The sequence below is a fragment of the Coniophora puteana genome (genome assembly GCF_000271625.1).
Source record: "Coniophora puteana RWD-64-598 SS2 unplaced genomic scaffold CONPUscaffold_7, whole genome shotgun sequence".
Classification (NCBI taxonomy): Eukaryota; Fungi; Basidiomycota; class Agaricomycetes; order Boletales; family Coniophoraceae; genus Coniophora; species Coniophora puteana.
Genome location: NW_006913059.1, coordinates 66150 through 87853, shown reverse-complemented (window position 1 = coordinate 87853; position 21704 = coordinate 66150). Strand labels below are relative to the sequence as shown.

Here is a 21704-nt window from a genome sequence, read left to right as displayed (position 1 = left end):
GAAAATACGAGGTCCTTAACTGTACAGAACTGGCTGTTACTGCGATGGCGTGCTCTACCGTATACGTACGCGTTGTCAATGTGGCAGGCATGGATCAATAGCTCCCGTCCCTGCTATAGCTTGTAAGTCGGTTTGACGGTAACAAAACCGTACACCAGGAAAGCAATTGCTTGAGTTTGGTTGCTCTTCGGGGCTAAACAGTATCTGTTTGTACTTTAATCTCCATTACAACGTAGGTCAGAATCAAAAGTAGGTAATCATTGGAGGTACTTATACGCAAGAACATACATGTTTGTAACTCATAAAACCCTTCCGAAGATCATCACACACCGCCTGTTGGCTCCTCGCGCGGCTCTTTGAGTGACATGACCGCGAACAGTGGTCCTCCGGAGCGATCTTCCTGCAAGGAATGAATCAACTTCGTCAGCGTTCAAACATCTAGAAAAAGGCTGGTGACGTACGGATACAAGAACGATTGCGTCCTCGTCAAGTAGACATGAATCCCACCACCGACTAGAACCATCTACCTTTCTCCACGCGACTCGGAACCTAGCTTCCCAGTGCTTAGTCTCCGGCTGAGGGCGAGTCCAAGCCTCGCCCAAGTTAGATCGCGCGGCGTGTGCCATGGGGTTGAAATCCTTGACAGCCACGAGCCCATACAGTTCAAGGCGCATCCATTCCTCCTGAGAGAGAATGTGGTCGAGGACGGCAGCAAAGCGTAGTCCGAGTGTCGAGTCGCGGTACCACTCATTACGGCCGTATCCACCCTTCGTGCGGAATGTATCCATGGTCACCCGAGAGCTTCGTCCCCACTCGCTCCATGGGATGTCAACGCCTAGCGCTCCGGAACCGCGTACAGAACAGACGTGCTTCGCGATGATAGCTGCAGGGAAGAATACCCTCGTTGCGACCCCCGACCAGTGGATGTTCAGGTAGACAACAATCAACTGTGCTTCAGAAGCAAACACAAATGGCGATGCGCACTCCACGCTGCCATTACCCGTGACGTGCTTGTCGGCAGAAAGCGGTGTGGATGTGATAAACACGCCGCCACCTGCGAACTTTGGGGGAAAGCGCAGCTTGAATATGCACGACTGGTCGTCTTCGTTGTCCAGCGTGTACGGTACAGACTGAGCGGTCCGCTCAAGGTCGTAAACGCCTATATATGTTTCAATCACTTCATCCGGCCCTTCTTGACTGTAGCTCTCAACGCCGAGAAGGAGGAGGTCATCTGGGAGGAGTAAAAATGAATTGAGGATGGAAAGGGAACAATCGTCGATTTCCTGAGAACGGGTTGAGGTACAGCGTTGGATGAGCATCGAGAGTAATTGTTTAGCAGAGCTCACCATTTCCTTCAGCCCGGAAACGCAGTTCCAGACGGCGAACTTTGGTCGTTCCTTACAGTCGTGATCTTCCATAACCATACCAAAATGCTGGCCGCACACTTGTAGGGTGAGCCTCACGCTAAGATCCCAGTACCTGAATTCGGGTGCGTAGAGCAGCACCGAACTAGTGGCTGCAGGATGAGGTGCGCCCGTAGATAGTGTGAGCAAGTGGACCCTAAACGCCGAGCTTGAATGTCGATTAGTTTAGTGTATGTCTTCCGACAAGGTGACACGGTTATAGCGTGGACTCACTGTGACTCTTCCTCGTCGCTTCATAGGCCAGCTTCCTGTAAGCCGTGGCAAAAGTTGGAGCAGGCAGAGAACGCACCTTAGCTTGAACTCTCCAAATAGGACGAGAAGGTCCTGAGAAGGATCATGACAAAAGTCCCAGTTCAGGCCACCCTCTCCGCACGTATGGTCGATCCTCCATTCCCGCTGCTCAATTCCCCTGATAAGCGAAGGCAGGCAGATGCACTGTATGAAGCCAGATCCGGCGACGCAGAGGATGCCGCCGACCAGTTTCCACTTTGTGACGCCCGGAGGTGTAGGCAGCAGGACTGGCTCGGGGGTTGACCAGGAGAGCGCTTCCCAGGCTCTACGCCGCGCTCGGAGCATGGAATGGCGGGAGGCGGTACTCATATCTGAGTTCGGCCCGTTTTTCATGCACGCAAGCTGTAGCTCAACATGGTACTGAACGTGAACACTGTCCTCTATAATCTGTTGAAAGCGTTTGCACGTCTGTATGGCCAAATCGCCCGTGAGCTGTGTAGCGCTTGCTTGCAAAGAGGTAAACTAGAGAGCTTACTTGTCGACATGCAGTGATAGAAGCGATATTGAGGTCAAGGAAGGTCGCAACAAGGAGTTCGTCAGGGAGTGCGAGATTTCTGCCACTCATGATGATAGGTGGTAGATGGTTGAAAGGCAGACTCCGACGCGTTGGAGTCGCGTGTCGCTTAAGTACAGGACGCGTTGACATAAACCCCCTATCTTTAGCGGAACGCGTCGAGCGCGCCCCAAGTGCGCCCACAGATAAACGTAACTCTACATCAATCTTCTCCATGAGAACCTATACATTAATATGATGGTTTTCATACTTTAATTGAAGGTAATGGAATGCACCGAATGAGCACGCCATGCGCGATGAGCAATTCAAAGGTCGAACTTGAAGCAAACTTGAAGTGAACTGACACGTTTGCACGCTGCGAGAGAAGCTATGTCCAGCTCCAGGAAGACCAGAGTGACAACCTCATTGGAAACCATCTTAACCATCTCGCTCATTAGATCGTCGATGGAGGTAGCGGAAAGACATGGAAAGGCGTGATGGTCGATTCATGATAACCGCGTCACACTGGCAGCGTCGCGGCGCGATATCCAAGGGAAATAGCCCCTATGTCTCCCGCATTCTATGGCTGAAATTTGCGCTCGTCTTTTGATCTTAGGCGGCTTGGTACTGATACATTGTACATCTTACAATTTGACACTATCTCCATTCTCTACAACACCCTACGCCACACTTTAAAACTGGCCAAAGCGCTTAAACCACTCCACCATACCCCTTGCGCACTCCTCCTTTGCCCATCCTATCGCAGTCAACACATCGGGCCCTCAGCACACCAACTTCTCCTCGCACTCAAGAAAGGGAGGGGGGACTCACGTTCGTTCTCGACGTCCGGGTTCCCGCGCACGGCGAACCCGTGCGACACGCCGCTGAAGATCTGGAAGTGATACGTGTGCTTGCGCGCGACGAGCGCGTCCTCGGCCCGGCGGCGCAGCTCTTTCGGGAACGTGCGGTCTTCTTCGGCGCAGCTGAGCAGGATGGGGACTGTGTGGTGCGGTGGTGCGGTGGTACAGTGAGTATGTGGTATGGTGAGGTGAGGTAGAACTGGAATATGCGCACCTTTGAGCACGTTGAAGTGTTCCTCGTACAGTTCGCCGGGGTGTGCGATCGCCGCTGCAAACGACACCACATATCCATAATAAGCGCCCCGCCCAGACCCACTCTCAAAGCAACAAAGCCAATGGACGCACTCGCCACGAACGCATCGTCCACACACGCCTCGATCGCGTGCCGCCCGCCGAAACAGTGCCCGAACGTGCTGATCTTCGCGTGCGGGTAGCGCGCGCGCACCGCGTCCACCCACGCCCTGCAGAGGCCCGTTTCGCGCAGGTCCGCCTCGATCTTCGCGCGCCACGCTTTGCGGTCGAACGAGGTGTCCGTGATGCGCGCCTCCGTGTACGCGTCGCCGCGGAAGTAGTCGATGCAGAGCACGGTGAAGCCTTCATTTAGCGTTCGAGCGTGCGCGCGTTTTAAACATTCAGCATCGGGATGGGATCAAAATCATCCTCTCGCGAGGACGAAAAACGTGGAAAGAAAGAAAGAGATGAAACGCACCGTGGCCAGCGACGTAGTCCATCAACAGCTGGTTGTTGATGTACTGCGGCCCGAACACGTCGGGGAAGAGCAGCACGATGTTCTTCGCGCCCGCGTTGTCCGCGTCCGCGCCGGTGACGTACGTCTGCACGCCCACGACGACCTCCATCCGGCCGCGCGCGGTGCCGCTGTGTTGCACGGTCTGGTAGCACGCGTCGCAGGAGGTGTGGGCGAGTCTTGTTGGGTCGGACATGGGCGGGGTTTCGTTGGGCGTGAGGAGGGAGGATGAATATCGAGGTCGAGGGACTCGGAGGTGGGCGCTCGGTTCTTGGAGATCGAGATGACGATGTGAGCTGACGGTTCGAGGGACAGCGCGATTTTATACGCGCGGTGTGAGCGTCCAGAACAGACGAGATCCCGACGAGATGCAGCGCGTTGTACGCCTGTTTGTGTCAACGTACGTCGAGGTGCATCATCTCGCTGTTTTGTCACGTGAAAAGGTAGAGAGAAAAGTGTCGGTGTGCTCGATGTATCGGTAACGGTGAAGGACATGTTATTGAGAAGGCTCGCTAAAGAGAAGGAGTGCATGTTCTCGGGAATGGTATGTGGTTTGAACAAGAGTTGTTTTATCTTAAGACGGGACTCAGTCGCGTCGTACATCGACCACGTGCGGAAAACATAAACTAGACGCTCGTGTCCACATATCGACTTACCCGCAAAAACTCGAGGTATGCTCCTCGAGGACCTCGCCGCCCACCAGCACACGAACGAAGGCTTCCATTCCACAAAGTGGGCGGGAGCTCCAAGCCACGTGTAATATCAACAGCATCGGCGAATGGACAGGTCAATCGAACATGTACACGTCCTCGGAGTTCACTGTAGCGTACGGTGCTTACATGGACAACAACGCGTACGTCAGGTTCGAATCGCTCAGAATTTACGACCGAACGATGGGGCGCATGTCCAACTCCGAGACATATACGGGCCCATCTCCGGTACGCCTCGTCAGCGACCGATATCGAGGGTGGTCATCGGCGGTGCAGCTCGTTTCAGGGTATACACTGTATTTATCAATATAATCAGTATTTATCCTCACTCTCTGCCTGCGTTACCACGTAGCCAGACCTGCGTTCGCGCGAGCCGGGCTCGTGGGTTCGCTGGAGAGTGAATGAGGACACTGAAACAGACAGTTACGGTGAACGCCGTTGCGAGCAGGTCGGAGTCAAGATGGGTGGGGCATCTGCGATCGTTTGCGGGCACTGTGATTGTATAGCGTCTCAATTTGTGTATGAAAAAGAGCTCACTGTGATGCGTGGTAAGTGACTGGCTCAGCACCAATAATCCACGGGAATATCGACGGCAAAAACCTCGCTGAAGCACTGGAACGTGCTGACTGGACATGCTGAGCCTGTCCATCAGCGTAAGGAGTATTCTAAGCAGAGCGGTGTGCACAGAGCACGTCCGCGGACGACTATACAGGTGGCAGCGCAGAGCGTCGGATGCACCCGGCAAGTGATCGCCGTGCTATATCGTGAGCTCGTTTGAGCGACAGTACGTTCAGATCGCGCTGATGTCCAGCCAGGAACGAGCTATGCCGCTAAGCCGCTGCTAACTAAGGTGAACGCGACTCCAAAGGCATGGGTCAAGGTTGCCGTAGTGCAGCGTGGTGGATCCACGGGCGCATAGATAGAGGCGTTTTGCGAAGAGGCCGGGGTTGACGTATGTGGAGAACAGGGAGAGCTGGAGAGACTGCGAGGTGGACTCCAGGTTGAGACCAAGACAGTCCGAATGGCTGGTGTCGAAGAATCAAGGATCATGAAGGGGCGGGGAGACACAGGCTGAGGAAGGCTGAGGATGAAGGGTGATGATGATCTGCAACACGGTCCGATCGATCACCCAATGCATGTCGTCCCAAGTAGGGATAGCACAGGACTGGATGGCCGAGGGTTGCGCGCCTAAAGGACCGGGGGTGAGCACGACCTTGGTGAGCTGGCCAGCGATTGGCAAGTGTAGCTGCGGGGAACGTGCCGAGTCTGGGTCATGGGATGGGAGTGTCCACGCGAGCAGCTGCATTCATTCTTGGTGGAGCTTGCATATGCTGTACATGTCGAGTCTGGAGCTGGGACACAGGCATAGATTGATAGAGCTGAGGAGTGAGATATTAGATGAGTGGAAGTGAAGAGAGGTCTGCGGGCGATGAGGGGACGTGGGCGGTGTCAGTAGCGAGGATTGGATTGCCTCGAGGTCAAACGTTTTACCAAATTTTGACGGCGTGGAGGCGACCGACCTTGGCAACATCCCATCCTCTGACACTCACCACCTTACACGACCCACAATTCCCTCTCTTGCTCACCTTTAACTGTCTCCAGCTCATCTTTCTCCTGCACCAGGCTGGTACACTCACTTGTTCGCGTTCTGCGTTGCCAGGCTAGCTGGAGACGCCGCTGCGATGGAGTCCTCAGTCGTGCCGCCCGAGATAACAGCAGAGCTCACTCAGATTCTCGCAAATCTCGTACTCGGCGATAACAACATACGCGCCAGGTCAGTACACCTTCCCCTTCCTTTCCTCTAATTTATCGACACAGCATGCAGCGCAGAAAAAGCCGTCAATGATCGCCTCGCCCAGACACCCGATCTCTATCTCCTCGCCCTCGCCCAGTTCGCGATCGCGGCAGATACAGAGATCGTGAGCCCCCATCTTCTGTCTCCCCGCCTCCGACCAACGATGGTCTCTCCAAAATATAGATGCGCTCCTTCTCCCTCGTCCTCCTCCGCCGTCTGCTCTTCCGTCCCTCCGCCGCACAGCAACAGCAACCACACCAACTCCCACCGAAAGATCCGCGCATGACGCTGTACGACCAGCTCCCCGTCCAGGCCCTCACGACCCTCGAGCGCCTCCTCCTCCACTCCCTCTCGCACGAGGCATCCGACTCTGTGCGCCGCAAGGCCGTCGACACCGTCACCGACCTCGCGAACAACGCCATGGCCCGCGGAAGGCCGTGGCACGCGCTGCAGGCCCAGACGTTCAGCATGGCCCAGGCGGACAGGGCCGGGTACCGGGAGTGCGCGTACAGGGTGTTTGGCGGGTGTCCGAATCTCGTCATGGATCTCCAGACGGACGCGGTGCTGAGTGTCTTCCAGAAGGGCCTGCAGGACGGAGAGAGCACCGAGGTCCGTCCGCCCTTTGCACATGCCTGTTCCTCTTATCTCACCTTCTCGCCGATCGGGCACACCAGGTCCGCCACGCCGCCCTCGAAGCGTGCGTCTCCTACCTCTCCGCGAGCGACGCCCACCAGCTCTCGCAGTCGCTCTCCCTTTTGTATCCGATGCTCGACACCCTCCCCGCGCTCCCGGACGCGCAGCTCAAGCTCTTCCTCAACACCCTCATCCCGCTCGCGTCGTCCCACCCGAGCCTCTTCGCGCCGCACCTCCCGAATCTGCTCGCGTACATGCGCGCGCTCATCATGCCCGCCGTCGACTCGGGCCCGACGCCCACTGTCAGCAAGCCGTTTCCCGGCAGCGCGCGGCGCAGTGCCGGCAGCTCGGGCTCGGGCTCAGGCTCTGGTCCCAGCTCCGGTGGAGGAGGAGGGGGAAGCGCGTTCACGTTCCCGCCCGAGGGCCACGTTTCCTCGCCGGACGGTGAGAACAACGGGAGCGGCAGTGGCAGCGGCGGGCGGAGCGGAGACGGGGGTGAAGAGGGCGACGAGGACGAGGAGGACAAGGACGCGGTGCGCAAGGCCGCGCTGGAGCTCATGGTTTCTCTCAGCGAGGCCAAGCCCGCGATGGTCCGCCGCACGGACGGGTGGACGCTCGCGCTCGTGCGCGCGTGTCTCGAGGGCATGGGCGAGCTGCCAGAGGACGGGACGGAGGCGTGGCTCGAGGCCGATGTGCGTTGTCCCCTTGCTCTTTCGTCGCCCAAATCTTATATCGCACACGGCACGCATTATTGTAACGCGCTAACGAACGCCCCCGAAACAGCCAGCAGACGAGACGGACGAGGCGTACCCGCACGCGTACGAGCAGGCGCTCGACCGGCTCGCGTGCGCGCTCGGCGGGAAAGCGGTTCTCCCGCCCGCGTTCCAGTACATACCGTCCATGCTCGCGGACTACGACTGGCGCCTGCGGCACGCGGGGCTCATGGCGATCGCGGCGATTGCGGAGGGGACAAGTAAGGTGCGTTCTCGCTCGGATCTGGATCGGACGGGCGTCGTTGACTTTGACTTTGAATTTGGTTGGGGGGACGCGCTAGGTCATGCAAAACGAGCTGGGCAAGGTCGTCGAGTACGCTGATTTTCGCACCCGTTTTTTTTCCGCTGACGAAGGCAAATGAATGACGCGTGGGTTTTATAGGCTCGTGACGCCGATGTTCAAGGACGCGCACCCGCGCGTGCGGTATGCGGCGTGCCAGTGCGTGTGAGTCGTGCAAGCTGTTCTCGTCGTGCTGCGTCGAGCGCCGGAAAGCTGATACGCCAGATTTTCTTTTCCCCCCCTCTTTCTGATGCAGTGGACAGCTATGCACGGATCTCGAGGTGTGTCTTCTTTTACTCTCAAGGTTAGAGGGAGCGGGAGAGCTGACGGGCGGTGCGTTGTGGTGTTTGATAATAGGAGATCATACAAGAACGGTACCACGAGCAGCTCTTCAGCGCGCTCATACCCACGCTCGAGGCGCCTGAACCGCGGTACGCCCCCCGTTCTCCTCTCCTTCTTCACCTTAGCTTATCCGCTCACACCACCCCCTCGCTCGCTCTCGCCGGTGGCAGAGTACACGCACACGCCGCGGCGGCGCTGATCAACTTCTGCGAGGGCGTCGCGCACGACACGCTCGTGCCGTATCTGGACCCGATCGTCGAGCGCCTGCTGAAGCTGCTCGATCCGCACGGCGAGCAGGGGCAGCGCGTGAAGCGCTATGTGCAGGAGCAGGTCATCACGTCGCTTGCGATGGTCGCGGACGCGAGCGAGGCGACGTTTGCTAAGGTGTGCGCTTGTTTTTGCTTTTTTTGCGAGCGGTGAGCGCTGTGGACTTGGAAGGGAGGCTGATAGGGGGACGTGTGATAGCATTATGCGTCGATTATGCCGCTGTTGTTGAATGTGCTGCGGAACGCGAATTCGCCGGAGTATCATAAGATACGTGTCAAGGCGATGGAGTGTGCTGGGCTTATAGGTGGGGTCTTTGGGATGTTCGATTCTAGAGCGGAGTTGCTGATGGTGGGATTGCTGGACAGCGATCGCCGTCGGACGTGACGTTTTCCGGCCGGACGCGAGCACGCTCATCGAGCTGCTTATCAAGATACAAGGTATGCAATACGTTCTTCTTTAGCACTCGGAGCGACAAGGCTAATTGGTGGCGATCTAGGCGGACCGCACGACCCGAACGATACGCTGCTCGCCAACTACCTGATTGCGACGTGGGCAAAGATATGCCAGGCGATGGGACCCGACTTTGAGCCATATCTACCCGTCGTTATGCCGCCGCTGCTGAACGCCGCGAACGCAAAAGCGGACGTGTCGGTGTACGGTGCGTCGTCTCATCTCCTCCGTACTTGACCTGTTCGACTCACTCCGGACGCTGAGCAGATGAAGACGATGAGAACGGGTACGAAGAGCGCGAGGGGTGGGAGACGATCAACATGGACGGGCGCATCGTCGGCATCCGGACGTCGACGATCGAGGAGAAGTGTCAGGCGTTCGAGACGCTGCTCATCTACGCGGCGACGCTCGACGGTCGCTTTGCGCCCTACCTCACGCAGGCGCTCGAGCTCGCGCTCCCGGCGCTGCGGTTTTACTTCCACGAAGGCGTCAGAGAGGCCGCGTGTCGGTGCGTCTCCAGCGTCTAAATACCGGACGGATTGAAGTGACTGACGGGGATGAAACAGACTCATCCCGACGCTCTTCTCGTGCGGCAAACACTCGTCGACGCTCTCCCCGCAGATCGTCAGCGCGTCCTTCCTCGCGCTCGTCAAGTGCATCGCGACCGAAACCGACCCCTCGTTCCTCGCCTCGCTCTACCGCGCGTTCATCGACGCGCTCCTCGTCATCGGCGGCGCCCGCGCGCTCCCGCCCGAGCTGCAGCACGGCGTGCTCGACGCGACGAAGCACCAGCTGCAGGCGCTCGCGGATCGGCGCAAGGGCCGCGCGGAGCGCGCGCCGCACGAGCTCGAGGACGATAGGCAGGAGCTCGCGCTCATTGAGGAGATGGAGGACTATGCGCTCGAGGACGTTGCGCGGCTGCTCCGCATGTTCGATGCGCAGCATCCGCTGCTGGTTGCTGTGTCGAGCGTGCGGGATCTTGGGTTTAATCAGTTTGATGAGGACGCGGATGAGGATGGATGATGGAGGACTTGAGATAGAGTGTGTAAACGAGCAGAGTACACAGGGACGTATTGGTTTTGAGGATACCTAATATGCCTGGGCGACGCTGACAGATGGGCACAGAAGAAGAGAAAAAGTAGTAGTTATTGTATTCCACGCACGCACGTAAAGTCATCCATGTCGTTTTCTGCCCTATTCACCAGCGCGAATCGCCTCAACCGAAATGACATACACACGAACACCGAGCAAGAGTTTCGAAATGACGATCTATATTCAAAACAAATTCCGAGACCAACTATATACTGAATAAGAGTAGCACCACCGCCTCCTACAAACTACCGCTCGCGCCGTTCCAGAGTCGCATAAGCGATGGATGGGATAAGTCTGTCGAGTCGTAAATAAAGCAGTCAAAGCAAGTATCGTATGTACGTGAGGAAAAGTAGGCAGACATGTAAGCGTGTAAAGAGAGAGATAGAGAGAACGCAGGCAAAGAGAGGGATCATCACAAGACAGACGTCCCCGTGACATAACTACTGTACATTGATTCTCGGAACGCGTTTTTTCGTATGTTCAGGTGGAGCCGACAGTCGTGCCCATAGACGCGCGAGGCAGAAGAGAGGAAGTCTTGGCGACGAAGCGACGGGCGGCATGAACAAGTCATCTCCCTTCTCCGAGTCCATCCCCATCCTCCTCTCCTACACACCTCACCTTCGCACCACTTTAGCTCCCGCCAATGCGCCTTCCGAACCACAAGACACCCCGCCAAAGCCTCGCCAGCGCCGAGCCGCGTTCGTACGAACCCGGCGCAGGGTGGACTGGGATGGGGATGGGGATGAAGCCGACGACGCAGGAATCTAGACGAGAGGGGCAAAGGACAATTCCGAGGGTCCGAACGGCCACCGATATGCTGTTCATTGGGGACGCGCGATATGTCCCAGCCGACGACGATGATGAACGCGTAGACGGACGCGTAGACGGGGCACGGAGAGACCTAAGAACACGACGCGGACGAGGGAAGGGGAATGTACAAGCGAGAGACGGCGGACGGGAAAAGAGAGTGGCGAGGCATCAAACCGGGCGAGGGAGGACGAGTACAACTTTGTGCAGATGGAAATATGCGACCGAAAAGTCGGACGCGGGGATGGAAGCCGGGTGAGAGGACACAGCCGAAAGCTGGGGCGCGGACGCGAGACGCAGGCAGCAGTGCCGAGAGCACACGCCGACAGCCGAGACGAGGAACGGAAACCGATAAACGATGAGGTGCAAATGGTGGTGCAATGGCAGGGTCACGACGTCGATCGCGTCCGCGCGTCAGTCCGACAGACGACTGAACGTCCAACCTGCTTACAGTAGATATGAGCAAATCCGAGCCATGACCGAACACGGAGTATATAACATTCGCGGAGGGAATAAGAGAGTCGTACGAGATGGCGTCGGCGTGACAGATAGAATAATAGACAAGTTGAGATGGAGGGGCCCAGGAATGATGATCGCCGTAAGTCGATTAGTAGAGTGCGGCTGCATTCCCAGCGAGCGACTGTCACCTATGCAGGACCAGGCAGGACGTAGAGGAGGCGATAATGTACGAGAGGCAGATAGATGAACAGGATAGAACGTGGAGACTTATGGTATGCGAGACAACGACGTATGAAGAAAAGTGAGCGACGAGAATATAAATGCAGCAGAGATATCCACAGGATGAGTAGAACTATCGTGTATACGCGTCAGCGTCGTGATAATGGAGATAAACGAGAGGGGGACGCACCGGAGCGACCGAGACACCAAAGATGGACGAGAGAACGCGCACGAACGCGGCGCGACGCTACAGGATGCCAGCGTCCTTCAGCGCGTTCTGGAGAATTGTTTCCTTAACCGCCGCGAACACTAGCCTGATATTTGACGTGTCGGTCGCTTGCGTAAGGCTAGTGAATCAAAATAGCCAGTCAGTCAGGTACGAGACGAGGGGCGAGCAGGCGAGGGGGGATAACAGGGAAGGACCATGTGAAGGCAGTGACTTACTGGGGGTAAACGCTGAGCCTCGCCCGGTTCGCCTGCATAAACCTCCACAAGATATACTTCGCGGCCTTGTTGATGTCACTGCCGCCAGTGTATTCCGGGAAGTAGCGCTCCAATGGGACCTAGACGTGCGTGGCCAACTCCGTCAGCCATTGCGCCCGGGCCTAAGCGAACGACGATGAAACATACCTTTGGGAGTTTAGTCTTGAACACGTCGATCTTGTTCAGGAACAAGATGATCGACGTCCGGAGGAACCACCGAGAGTTAATGACGCTCTCGAAAAGAATAAGACTCTCAGCCATGCGGTTCTGGTTCCGCTCTTCGAGGAGGACCTGGTCGTACTCCGACAACGCCGTGCAGAAGATGATGCTGGTGACGCTTTCGAAGCAGTGGATCCATTTCTTCCGCTCCGAGCGCTGACCACCGACGTCGAACATGTGCACCCTGCGATGCTCGTCAGCGATGCGCCACCCGGGAATCGCACGAGGACGGAGAGTACTTACGAGAGCTGCCCCATGTTAAATCGAGTCTCTGTAATACCCGTCGTCTTCGCTCTTGCGCGCAGCACATCCGTCTCCGTGGGGCAGTAATCCTGCCCGCCGATCCGCTTGACCTCGCTGAAGAAACTGTGGTGGGATCAACGTCAGTAAGCGGCGATAACGAGTGTAAATGAAAGAGGGGGATAGCGCAGCGGTGAGGACGGGGAGACGATGACGAAGCCGAGAGACGTACTAAGAGGCCGAGTCCATAAGGTAGAAGTCGCTACTCCGGTCCATGATCGAGGGAATGACGGGGTCTTGCCAGAACTGCGAGATGGCGAGGGCCACCTCCTCCGAGAAGTTGTCTGCTCGCCAGTCTAGTATCCGATCGGCGTTCACCTAGCGCATATATCCACATCAGAGACGAACACCGGAAAGGAAGCGGGGTTTGACTGGGGAAGGGCGCTGAACACGTACCCGGTTATTAGGAAGCTCGCAGTCAACATTGATCTTTCTCATGAACAGAACTATCCCCTGGGCGCTGTCGAGCGTGTTCTTGAAGATAGTTGCCTTGTACGACATCAATTCGTCGGGCGTGAATCCGTTTTGATGGATTATCTTCATTTGCTTCACAATCGTCGACTTTCCTGACTCGCCGGAACCTGCGGGGAAAGGGGCAGGTTAGCGCGGGCAGAGTGCATGCGAAGCGTCGGGAGAAGGATGGAGATGAAATGGTGTGATGAAGGGACGTTCATCCGCTAAGCGCAGACGAGCGTATGGCGCGCTGCCGCCTCGGTACGCTCTCGTTCGTTCGCGAAGCCGTCCCCATGGAACAGAGGGAGGTTGACACGTAGGAACAGAGGGGCACATGGGGGACGAAAAGAGTGGAGGGAGGAGAGGAGAAAAAAAACGCACCAAGCAGTAAGATTTTACATTCCTTGCGAAATTTGCGCGAGTCCTCCTCAATCTGGCGGTCGATCTCGTCGGACTTGGCCTTCTCGATGCGGTCTTGAGAGGAGGAGATACAGTTGCCCATAGTAGGCGGTAAGTGTTAGCGAGCGTGGCGGGTGGAGGCCAAAGTATGGATAGAGGGTGGGGGAGGAAGACTGCAAAGCTAGACTGGCGAGAGCAGGAGTAAAGCTAAGACGGGGTGCGGGTGGGTGTATGCGCGGGGATTGGGAGTTGTCGCCTCTGGGACGCGAGATGAGAGACTTTGGATAAGAGACGAGTATATGTGTTGAGGTGAGAGGGGGCCGGGTGACAGGGGGCGTCGTTGAGGGAGAGGAGGGAGACGACGACGAGGACGGTGGTGACGGAGCGCGGCTTTGTTCCCAATGAATCTTCCACCGCCGTCACGCTGACCCAGCTCAATCCCAAACCGTCACAATTTGTCACGCATATAGTCACACTCACCTTCCCCTGTCATATTTTTTGCCTCCGCGTCTCCAAACCCACGCCGCCGGGCACACCAACGCCCATATTCCTGTGGATTACGTAAATCATTTTTGTCGCAAATTCATCTACATAGCCCCTTTGCCACGTCAATCCTCAAGCCAAGTCCCTTTCCTCTCAGTCGCATCTAGTCGCATCCCTGCTCACTACTGACGACACCCGGTTGAGGTGAGACCGCCTGGCTCTTTCGCGCAGATCGTCTCAGTCAGAATAAAGCCCCCTTGTTCCAAATCAGACCGTGGCATCAACACACAGTGCACAGATCGGGACCACTGTCGACTGTGGCAGCGCAGAAGCTCGGCCAGGTCAGCCTAGCGATTACCCCAACCCAACCCCATTCAGCCACATTTAATATCACTAATTTTGAACGTCCATCCGGCGAAACGACGCCCCTCTTGCTCCTGCCGCAGCACTGTCGCTCGTGTCCTTAAATGACTCCAAGGTCCAGACAGACGCAGGGGCCATCAGAGCCGGAGCTAGTCAGATGAGCGGGAGACGCGTACGCCTTTTCGTTGTGGCATTGCCGGTCATATAGCCTCTTTGAACGTCTGACCCAATCACTACTTCTTCCGGAAACTATGACAGCTCAAGCGCTCGTTATGGGATCATGCTTACATCCGTCGTGATAGGGTGCAAATCAAGCTGAATCGCAACTGTCTGGCGCTGAGCAGATTCGAACCGCACTTATCAGGTGAGCTACCTGTGCTCCATCGTCGTCACGTCTTGCATAGCGTATAGCACATAAAAAATCCCAGATAATCTTTGGACTGCGCGACCCAGGGCACCGCTGAAGAGGATCTTTGCCATTTCGCGGTGATCGCAAAAGTGATCGTTCAATTTACCCTCTTGCCGCGGCTCGGCCCATGCCGTATATTTCCCACTTTGCATTCGTGTCCATAGTTTTGCCGACCACCGGAGAGAAACGATGGACTGCTATTCCACCTTATTCCACCAAGTCTGCCGCTCAGATCTTGTCATAAGGACATACTATGGCTGGTCCATTATATCGAGATTCACTAATCTAAACTTATTTTACTTTGGTTCCGGTTCAGCGTACTGACATTCCCTCTATGGGCTGGTCTATGTGCAAGCCTTCTAAAGTGACGCGTTGACGACCGGAGTGTGGTTTGGTTTCCTGTGTATGCGTCAGCATAGCTCTATCATCGAGCTATCAGACGGTACGTGGAAAGACTTTAAGTATTGGATGCTTTTGGATCTCAACGCGATGATCAGCTCTTGCTCACTTGTCTTCACCAGGTCGAACGTATGTTCATCTCCGTATTTTCAGGCTCGCGACATTTATTGGCACAGATCTATGACCGGCGCTCTCCGTGATTGTCTTCTCATTCCAGTGGCACCCCAATTCCAGACGCACATGTTGATTCATTTATTACGGTAAGTAAGTGAGTCCAGTGCAACTGGATCTTCTTCCTCTCGTAACGGCGCTAAATTCCATCAAGCTACGGTATCCAAAAAGCCATATCCGACTTGGCACCATCTGACGTTGTTCCAATCTTCGGGACTCAAGTTCGGCTTCCTGTCTGACGCTTCTCGCTCGAGACAAAGAAGTGCAGGTAAAGTAGAGTGTACGCACAGTTGTAGCTGACGCAAGAGCGAATCACATCACCTCGAAAGACCCCCTTCTCTATGAGACGGATATTTGCCGAGATCCGCCCGCAGCCCGAACGCGTTCCGAAGACAGAAAAGAAAGGAAAAAGAAAGTTTAGCAAGCGGACAACGCCGGAAGATATGCAACCTCCCAACTCCGCGAAGGTTTTGCATCCAGTCAATTTGGCCTTTCTTGGGCATAGCTCTCGTCTCGTGTGGATGCAGCTCGCCGCTTAGTATGCCGGTGTCGCATGTGCATACCCGAGTACTGGAGGTGAGCCTCGCCGACCGTCGCAGTGAGGTTCACTTGTATACGCACCTCCATGAGACGACAGATAACGCTCAGCCTGCATAGCTGCAGCTGGCCGGCTCCTTTGTGATTTCTCACAAAGAACCAACTTAGATCAGCTTAGATCTAGGCCGGTTCATGCTCGCGTTCTCACTCGAAGCCGTCGAACGTTTTAGCTCCCAGCCACGGAGCGCCACCGTAGCTATCGAGACGCGCACCGTTCTCCGCCGACGCGGTCGAAAGGGCCAGTGCAGTGTGTAAGTACACGCTGGTCATCCCAGGCTCGAGTTAGCCGACGGTTCTCAATCTCGGGGCCCCTCAAGGCCAGCTTCTGAAATTTGAATCCTAAACCCTTCTCCGCCTTCCACGCGCGGCGCTGGTTTCTGCAACATACAGTAAGTAGCTGTTCCAAAAGCTGTGATGATCTCCGTTTGCTTGCCCGTTGAGTTGATAGGGACGCATGATACGGTAAGCCGGCGGTAAGCGCGGAACTGGGCATGGCGATCGTCAACACTGTGCTCTCTTGTTGGTGATGGCGATACGACGCGGTGAGGCGGTCTCAGTTGCAGCAAACTCAAGCATTTGGGTTTCGCAGCCGAGCCGATCAGCGAGGAGGGTTCGGGCACTCTGCGTTCCTCGATACGGGGTGCGTCCAGGTTTCCTTTCGAGTTTGTGTCCTGCTGTTCAGGGGCGAGTGAGCAGGTCGGCGGAGATCCTTCAAGTGTACTGCAAGCTGGGTCATATTCATAAGTAGGTGAAGTTAGTATCGGGTTAGAGTTGCCGTACACTAGTAAGTCGCCGTGCGGTTTGTATCCAAAGATGGGTGATTTACTGAGGTTAGAGCCGAACTTAGCCATGAAGGCTGTTGGTGTTAAGTGAAGCTGTCACAGCGGCCAACCGTGACTGCTTTGATGCCGTGCTGTACTGGAAGAATTTGAGCCACCCGAGCGGTTCAATATCACAGCCTTTCCGACTTATACGGTCCCCCGAGTTGTTCCTGCGCACTCAACAGCCTGAGCTAGCGCTGTCAATGAGGCTACCTGGCGATGAGTCTGCACTATAGCATGTTTGCATCCCAAAGCTCTTACGACTGAATGCTGCGCTCGTGTAGCTCCGAATGAACAGTGACCTCTTGCGTATAGCATGGTGCAAAGATGTATAACAAACTGGGCTGCAGACCAAAAGGTAGGCTCGAGTTGGGCGCGAATTCTGACCACAAAGTGCGATGGATAGGGGTTATTTACTCACGCGACCACGCAACGTGTGGCAAACCGAGACGCCACTGAGTGGCAGCCAGTGGCACCACGTCCTTAACCAACACATCATATGTACGATATACGCAGATCTCTTCCTGACGAGCAAGTTGTTCTGGTTTCTCTGGAGCTTGACATAGCTTCACTCATAGCATGCAAACGTGTGAGTTCATCTTTGCCCCGTCGCGCGCTTGTTTAGCTTAACATATGCCCTATCTATGCACGTTCGAGTTCCCTACCTTGACGGGCCTCTTTCGAAACATGACCATGCAGTCTGCGCCCGGCCTCGTGCAGTGCTCTTGCGCGAGCACGCTACGCAGTCCTCCATTCATACCCGACCCGGCTTCGCAACAAGTTTTACTAGTCATGGTCTCTACAGAGGGAGAAATATCTGCTGAAGAAAGGTCCTTGGAAATGTCCCTCTACCTTCCGCCATCTGTCGTGTCGCACCACGTCTCCTCCGCACGCGCTACAAATCAACAACGTGTCCATATTAGCGGGGACTTATGGGGACCAGCCGCGTTGTTGAGGCTGAATCGCGATGATCCTTTCCTATTCTGGTTTTCCGACGCAGCGTGCTGTTTACGCTCAGCCATTTTGTTCAGAGGCGTGCCTTTGCAGAGAAGAGCTGACGAAGTGATACAGCATGTGCTCTTTACAGATTTCAACGCTTATGCAGCTCGGCGACACTTATCTCGTTCAATAAGCCCTGACGAACCGTGGCGTCCGTTTTCAGAGCAAGGGCCTCTCGGTCTTGAAGGTAGGATGGCCCTGGTCCGACTACCGGATATGTCATACACTGGGGAGTTGGATATACTGCTCGGCCAAGATTCGATTGTGTTCGTAGATGTGAGTGCTAACTGTCGTATACGGCTATGATGGTTTGACACTGTTCTTCATGATCGTAACAGCGCAACTCCCGGGAACGCCAGCGAACTAAGTTTAAATTCATAGTTCTTCGTGATCCTGACACTCCAGGTCGTAGTTAAGCTCTCCGAAAAGCGCTGATGTGCACGACGTTAGGTTCTGGGCACCATGGTCGCATTTGCAAACGTTATGTCATGTTCATATCTATACTTCTCATTGCTTTATTTAAAATTGTAGTGCAACTGGAGAGATAGTACTTCTAGACCTTCCCCCCAACGTCTTTATGTTTGATAAATGGCAATTTTGAATAGCTCAGCGATGAGCTACGGGCCTGAATAAGTATTCCCTGGTATCGATGTTGCTTCCCTTGTAACAAATATAGACGTTGTTCTAGTTCAGGTTGCTACTAGACAAAGGTTTGTAAGCGCATGTTGTTGACTGTTTCAATAATTTTATGGCGAGTATGATCGATCACCAATCCAATTGATCACAATGACAGCCATGATGCATATTCAATACTACTCGGCACTAATTAGTGATGCGTCTTGACTTTACCCTTATCTTGAGAACCACTTTTTAGAAAGTTGTATGGTAGGAAGATTACAGCTATTTGCGAAAAGGTTGACAGGTGGTCGCTGCGGCGCGATTGAGTGTAAAAATACCTAAAATCAGAAAATGGCATGTACGTTGAGTAGCCGCAAGCCGTGGCTGCGCAAGAGAGTGAACGAGTGCTCTAAAATATGCTCCTCTGAGTCGAACGTCTTAACTATGCCATACTGTGAAATCAGCCGAAACGTCAAGATTGCCGCTCTCAACCTCCACGACAACTGCGACATTCCCACTGAGACTATCCTGCAGCGCGTTGGCTTCTCTGAGAGCACATTCTACCGCTCTCTCAGGCTCAGGGATGAAACGGGTGATGTTGTACGTCGCAATCTAGGTGCCCCTGGCCGCCCTCGCACCCTCACACCAATGTCCTCGACCGCGTTTTACGGGTTCAGCTTGCACGGGTTGGGCTGGGGTTTCAGGTTCGATTGCTTGAATCGCTGCCGGGGCCTCATCGGGAGCCTCACTAAGAGGACTCGGGCTCCTTGAGAAGCGTCGTTGCGAATACTTAGACAACTTAGAGACGACTTGGATAGGGGGTGCAGAGGGAGTATATGCGATGGACAAGGTCTAATGCTCTAACAGGTGCAGTACAGTAGCGAGCCGCGCGACGCGCGACGAGCAATTTAGAAATTTCCATTTTCTTTATTTGAACACTCGACCCCGCGCGACTGTCAACCATTTAGCAAATAGCTGTAATTCAGAGTTGCGTTGTATTGATTCTGGGGGTACTCGACGCGTTCTGGATATGCGCCGAAATGTGCCAAAGATAGTAGGGGGTTAGTATGTCGACGCGGAAGCGATACGCGACAACGCGTCGGAGTCCGCTCTTCCTTTCAACCACCGCTCATCATCATGGGTCGCAGCCATATCGCACTCCCTGACGAACTCCTTGTTGCGATTTTCCTTCGCCTGGATGTCGCTTCTATCAATGCATGTCAACAAGTAAGCTCTAGCTTGACCCTCTGCCAGCAAGCGCTCCACTGCCACAGCTCACGGGTGAATTGACATACAGACCTGCCAACTCTTTCGATGCATTATAGAGGACAGCGTTCATGTTCAATACCATGTCGAGCTACAGCTAGCATGCATGCAAAATGTTCCAGCTTCAGATATGAGCATAACCTCTCGCCTTTCCATGCTCAGGGCACAGGGTCGAGCCTGGGAAGCGCTCTCTTGGTCAACCCCCGAACCCGTCGTATTGCCTACGCCTCCGGGCGTCACGATGTGGAGGCTGGTGGGCGATGTTTTCTGCATCGCCGGACCTGGTTTCATCCAATGTATCCGCCTGCCTTCGTCTATCAAGAGGATTGCGCAACAGGAGTGGAGGATCTACCACTCGTGCGGGGAGAGTGGTCTGAACTGGGACTTCTGTTATGACCCTTCTCAAGATCTTCTCGTCCTGTTTGAGGGGTTCAGGCCTAGGTGCGTTTTCTCTCTCATTTCATATATATACGAGGCTCATAGAGAGCTGTCCACCAAGCGGAGACCAAGAGTCATAGTGAGTACCCTCGCGCCATACCATCAGACACTTACTGAGGCAGTAATTTTCTTAGCTTGGCGTTCAAAACCCACGTCCTCACACTATCTACGGGCTCACCCCATCCTGCAGCTACTAGTCCCGTGCTGCTCTACGCACCTGAGTTTAGGTACCGGACCCTTCACGTGAGGTTAACACTACAAGTGTGCGACAGACATTTTGCCATGCTCATGGAAGATACGAATCACAAAGAACAACCGAAGTTCGCCGTTTGGAACTGGATGTCCGGGCTGAAGGAAGTGGTGAGCTCCGCTAAACAACTATTCTCGATACTTATCCAACGGTTTATCTCAACCTGTCCTCAGGAAATCGTCCACAGTTTCAGTTACATCTTCAAGTCATTTTCACTCCTCCCAGATGATCTTCTCCTTGTCGGTGTCGACCGTTACATGCAGGACACGCCAGGGAAACCGAATGAAGCATATATCAGCGTTTACGACCTTGACAGGGCCACTCACACTGGTCCGTACACGTTGGATAACGAAGACGACCACTCGTATATATGTAAACTGGACTTCGACTCAGAGTTCGCAGGCGATAACATGTTTATCTCATCCACGCCGCTTTTTGCCGACAAACATACTACTGGTCTTGGCAACGTGGAATGCGCATCACCATTCACGCTTGCTCCTGAAGCACAGCTAATCGTCATCAACTTGAATATTGAGGCGCCGCTTGCAACGCGAGTCTTCCTCCCTGTGTCCGTCATCATGCAGTATGTCTCCTCAGCGAGAAAGTCTGGAGCGTTGGGCGTCGTTATCCCGTGGAGCGATTGGGGGTTAAGCCCTCGAGTTTTCGTAACTTCATTCCGCACTCGGGTATGGGGACGCGGTCGTGCATGGCACCGCTATTCGACACGCGGACTACGCATTGCTACTGTGCTTGACCACAATCTCTCTGACGAGGAATGGACACGTGGTGAATTGTATGAGCTCGTGGCTATTATGGATATTAACCCCATGACACACGCCACGTGTTCTGGCTTGGGCAAGGACTGGACGCGCCCTCAGCCGGAGAGCGAGCAGTGGGAAGGTAGCTTTCGAGTCGCGTGGAGAAAGGAAGTTGGTTTTAATCGGCGGTGGACTTCGTGTCTACTTGGCGATGACTTGATTGTTCTTGTGTCCGTACGTCATCGGCCTTTTATTGGGCATCTAAATTTCAATGCAGCTGACTCAATGCTCGCAGGAAGATTGGTTCGAGGGACCACTTTTTGCGGTCATGGCACTCGAAGATCCAGGCGAGGAGCCAACCAGTGCTGCATGATATTATTAGAGAGGTTTTAGAAAGCGAACAAATATGCATTATTGCGCATGACCGCAAACAATGCGGTGTACACTCTGGTCTAGTAATAAACTACTGGTATGGGGCGGAAGAACAGTCGAGTCTGGGTACTATTCGATCTCATAATGGCGCGCGTGGCGCACACAAGAGGAATGGCTTGCTTTGTGAAGTCACTAGTACTGCTGAGGCTTCCACTAGGATGGGCAGTGCTGGTGAACCTCCTGCACTTCCTAATGAACTCTGGGGC

At 54.9% G+C, this 21704-nt stretch overlaps 5 protein-coding genes across 5 annotated transcripts; 2 read left to right on the top strand and 3 right to left on the bottom strand.

Annotated features, from left to right (window-relative positions):
• Positions 1-275: 275 nt before the first annotated feature.
• CONPUDRAFT_165754 (uncharacterized protein) lies at positions 276-2292 on the bottom strand. The gene is made up of 6 exons (XM_007770984.1): positions 2191-2292; positions 1714-2123; positions 1638-1655; positions 1347-1572; positions 462-1283; positions 276-400 (listed from the first exon to the last, which is right to left on the bottom strand). Exons 1-6 carry the CDS (start codon positions 2278-2280, stop codon positions 323-325), a joined length of 1644 nt encoding a protein of 547 aa, XP_007769174.1. The 5' UTR covers positions 2281-2292; the 3' UTR covers positions 276-322.
• A 502-nt stretch (positions 2293-2794) lies between these two features.
• On the bottom strand, positions 2795-4190 carry CONPUDRAFT_124843 (alpha beta-hydrolase). Its single transcript, XM_007770983.1, has 5 exons — positions 3778-4190; positions 3414-3662; positions 3283-3336; positions 3040-3207; positions 2795-2965 (listed from the first exon to the last, which is right to left on the bottom strand). The coding sequence occupies exons 1-5, from the start codon at positions 4007-4009 to the stop codon at positions 2901-2903; spliced, it is 768 nt and encodes a 255-aa protein (XP_007769173.1). The 5' UTR covers positions 4010-4190; the 3' UTR covers positions 2795-2900.
• Positions 4191-6205: 2015 nt separating this feature from the next.
• On the top strand, positions 6206-10086 carry CONPUDRAFT_57778 (ARM repeat-containing protein; the record flags this gene model as incomplete). The annotated part of the gene is made up of 17 exons (XM_007770883.1): positions 6206-6297; positions 6349-6442; positions 6502-6927; positions 6993-7287; positions 7345-7395; positions 7453-7643; positions 7735-7929; positions 8006-8037; positions 8107-8169; positions 8261-8285; positions 8362-8435; positions 8517-8730; positions 8812-8917; positions 8979-9050; positions 9110-9271; positions 9328-9571; positions 9630-10086. The coding sequence occupies 17 exons, from the start codon at positions 6206-6208 to the stop codon at positions 10084-10086; spliced, it is 2793 nt and encodes a 930-aa protein (XP_007769073.1).
• Positions 10087-11887: 1801 nt separating this feature from the next.
• On the bottom strand, positions 11888-13597 carry CONPUDRAFT_57420 (heterotrimeric G protein alpha subunit; the record flags this gene model as incomplete). The annotated part of the gene is made up of 7 exons (XM_007770850.1): positions 11888-11987; positions 12085-12203; positions 12271-12526; positions 12586-12708; positions 12815-12960; positions 13039-13223; positions 13477-13597. 7 exons carry the CDS (start codon positions 13595-13597, stop codon positions 11888-11890), a joined length of 1050 nt encoding a protein of 349 aa, XP_007769040.1.
• Positions 13598-19501: 5904 nt separating this feature from the next.
• On the top strand, positions 19502-21596 carry CONPUDRAFT_165750 (uncharacterized protein). Its single transcript, XM_007770982.1, has 6 exons — positions 19502-19581; positions 19629-20061; positions 20120-20137; positions 20193-20418; positions 20482-21300; positions 21362-21596. Exons 2-6 carry the CDS (start codon positions 19727-19729, stop codon positions 21437-21439), a joined length of 1476 nt encoding a protein of 491 aa, XP_007769172.1. The 5' UTR covers positions 19502-19581; positions 19629-19726; the 3' UTR covers positions 21440-21596.
• Positions 21597-21704: the final 108 nt, after the last annotated feature.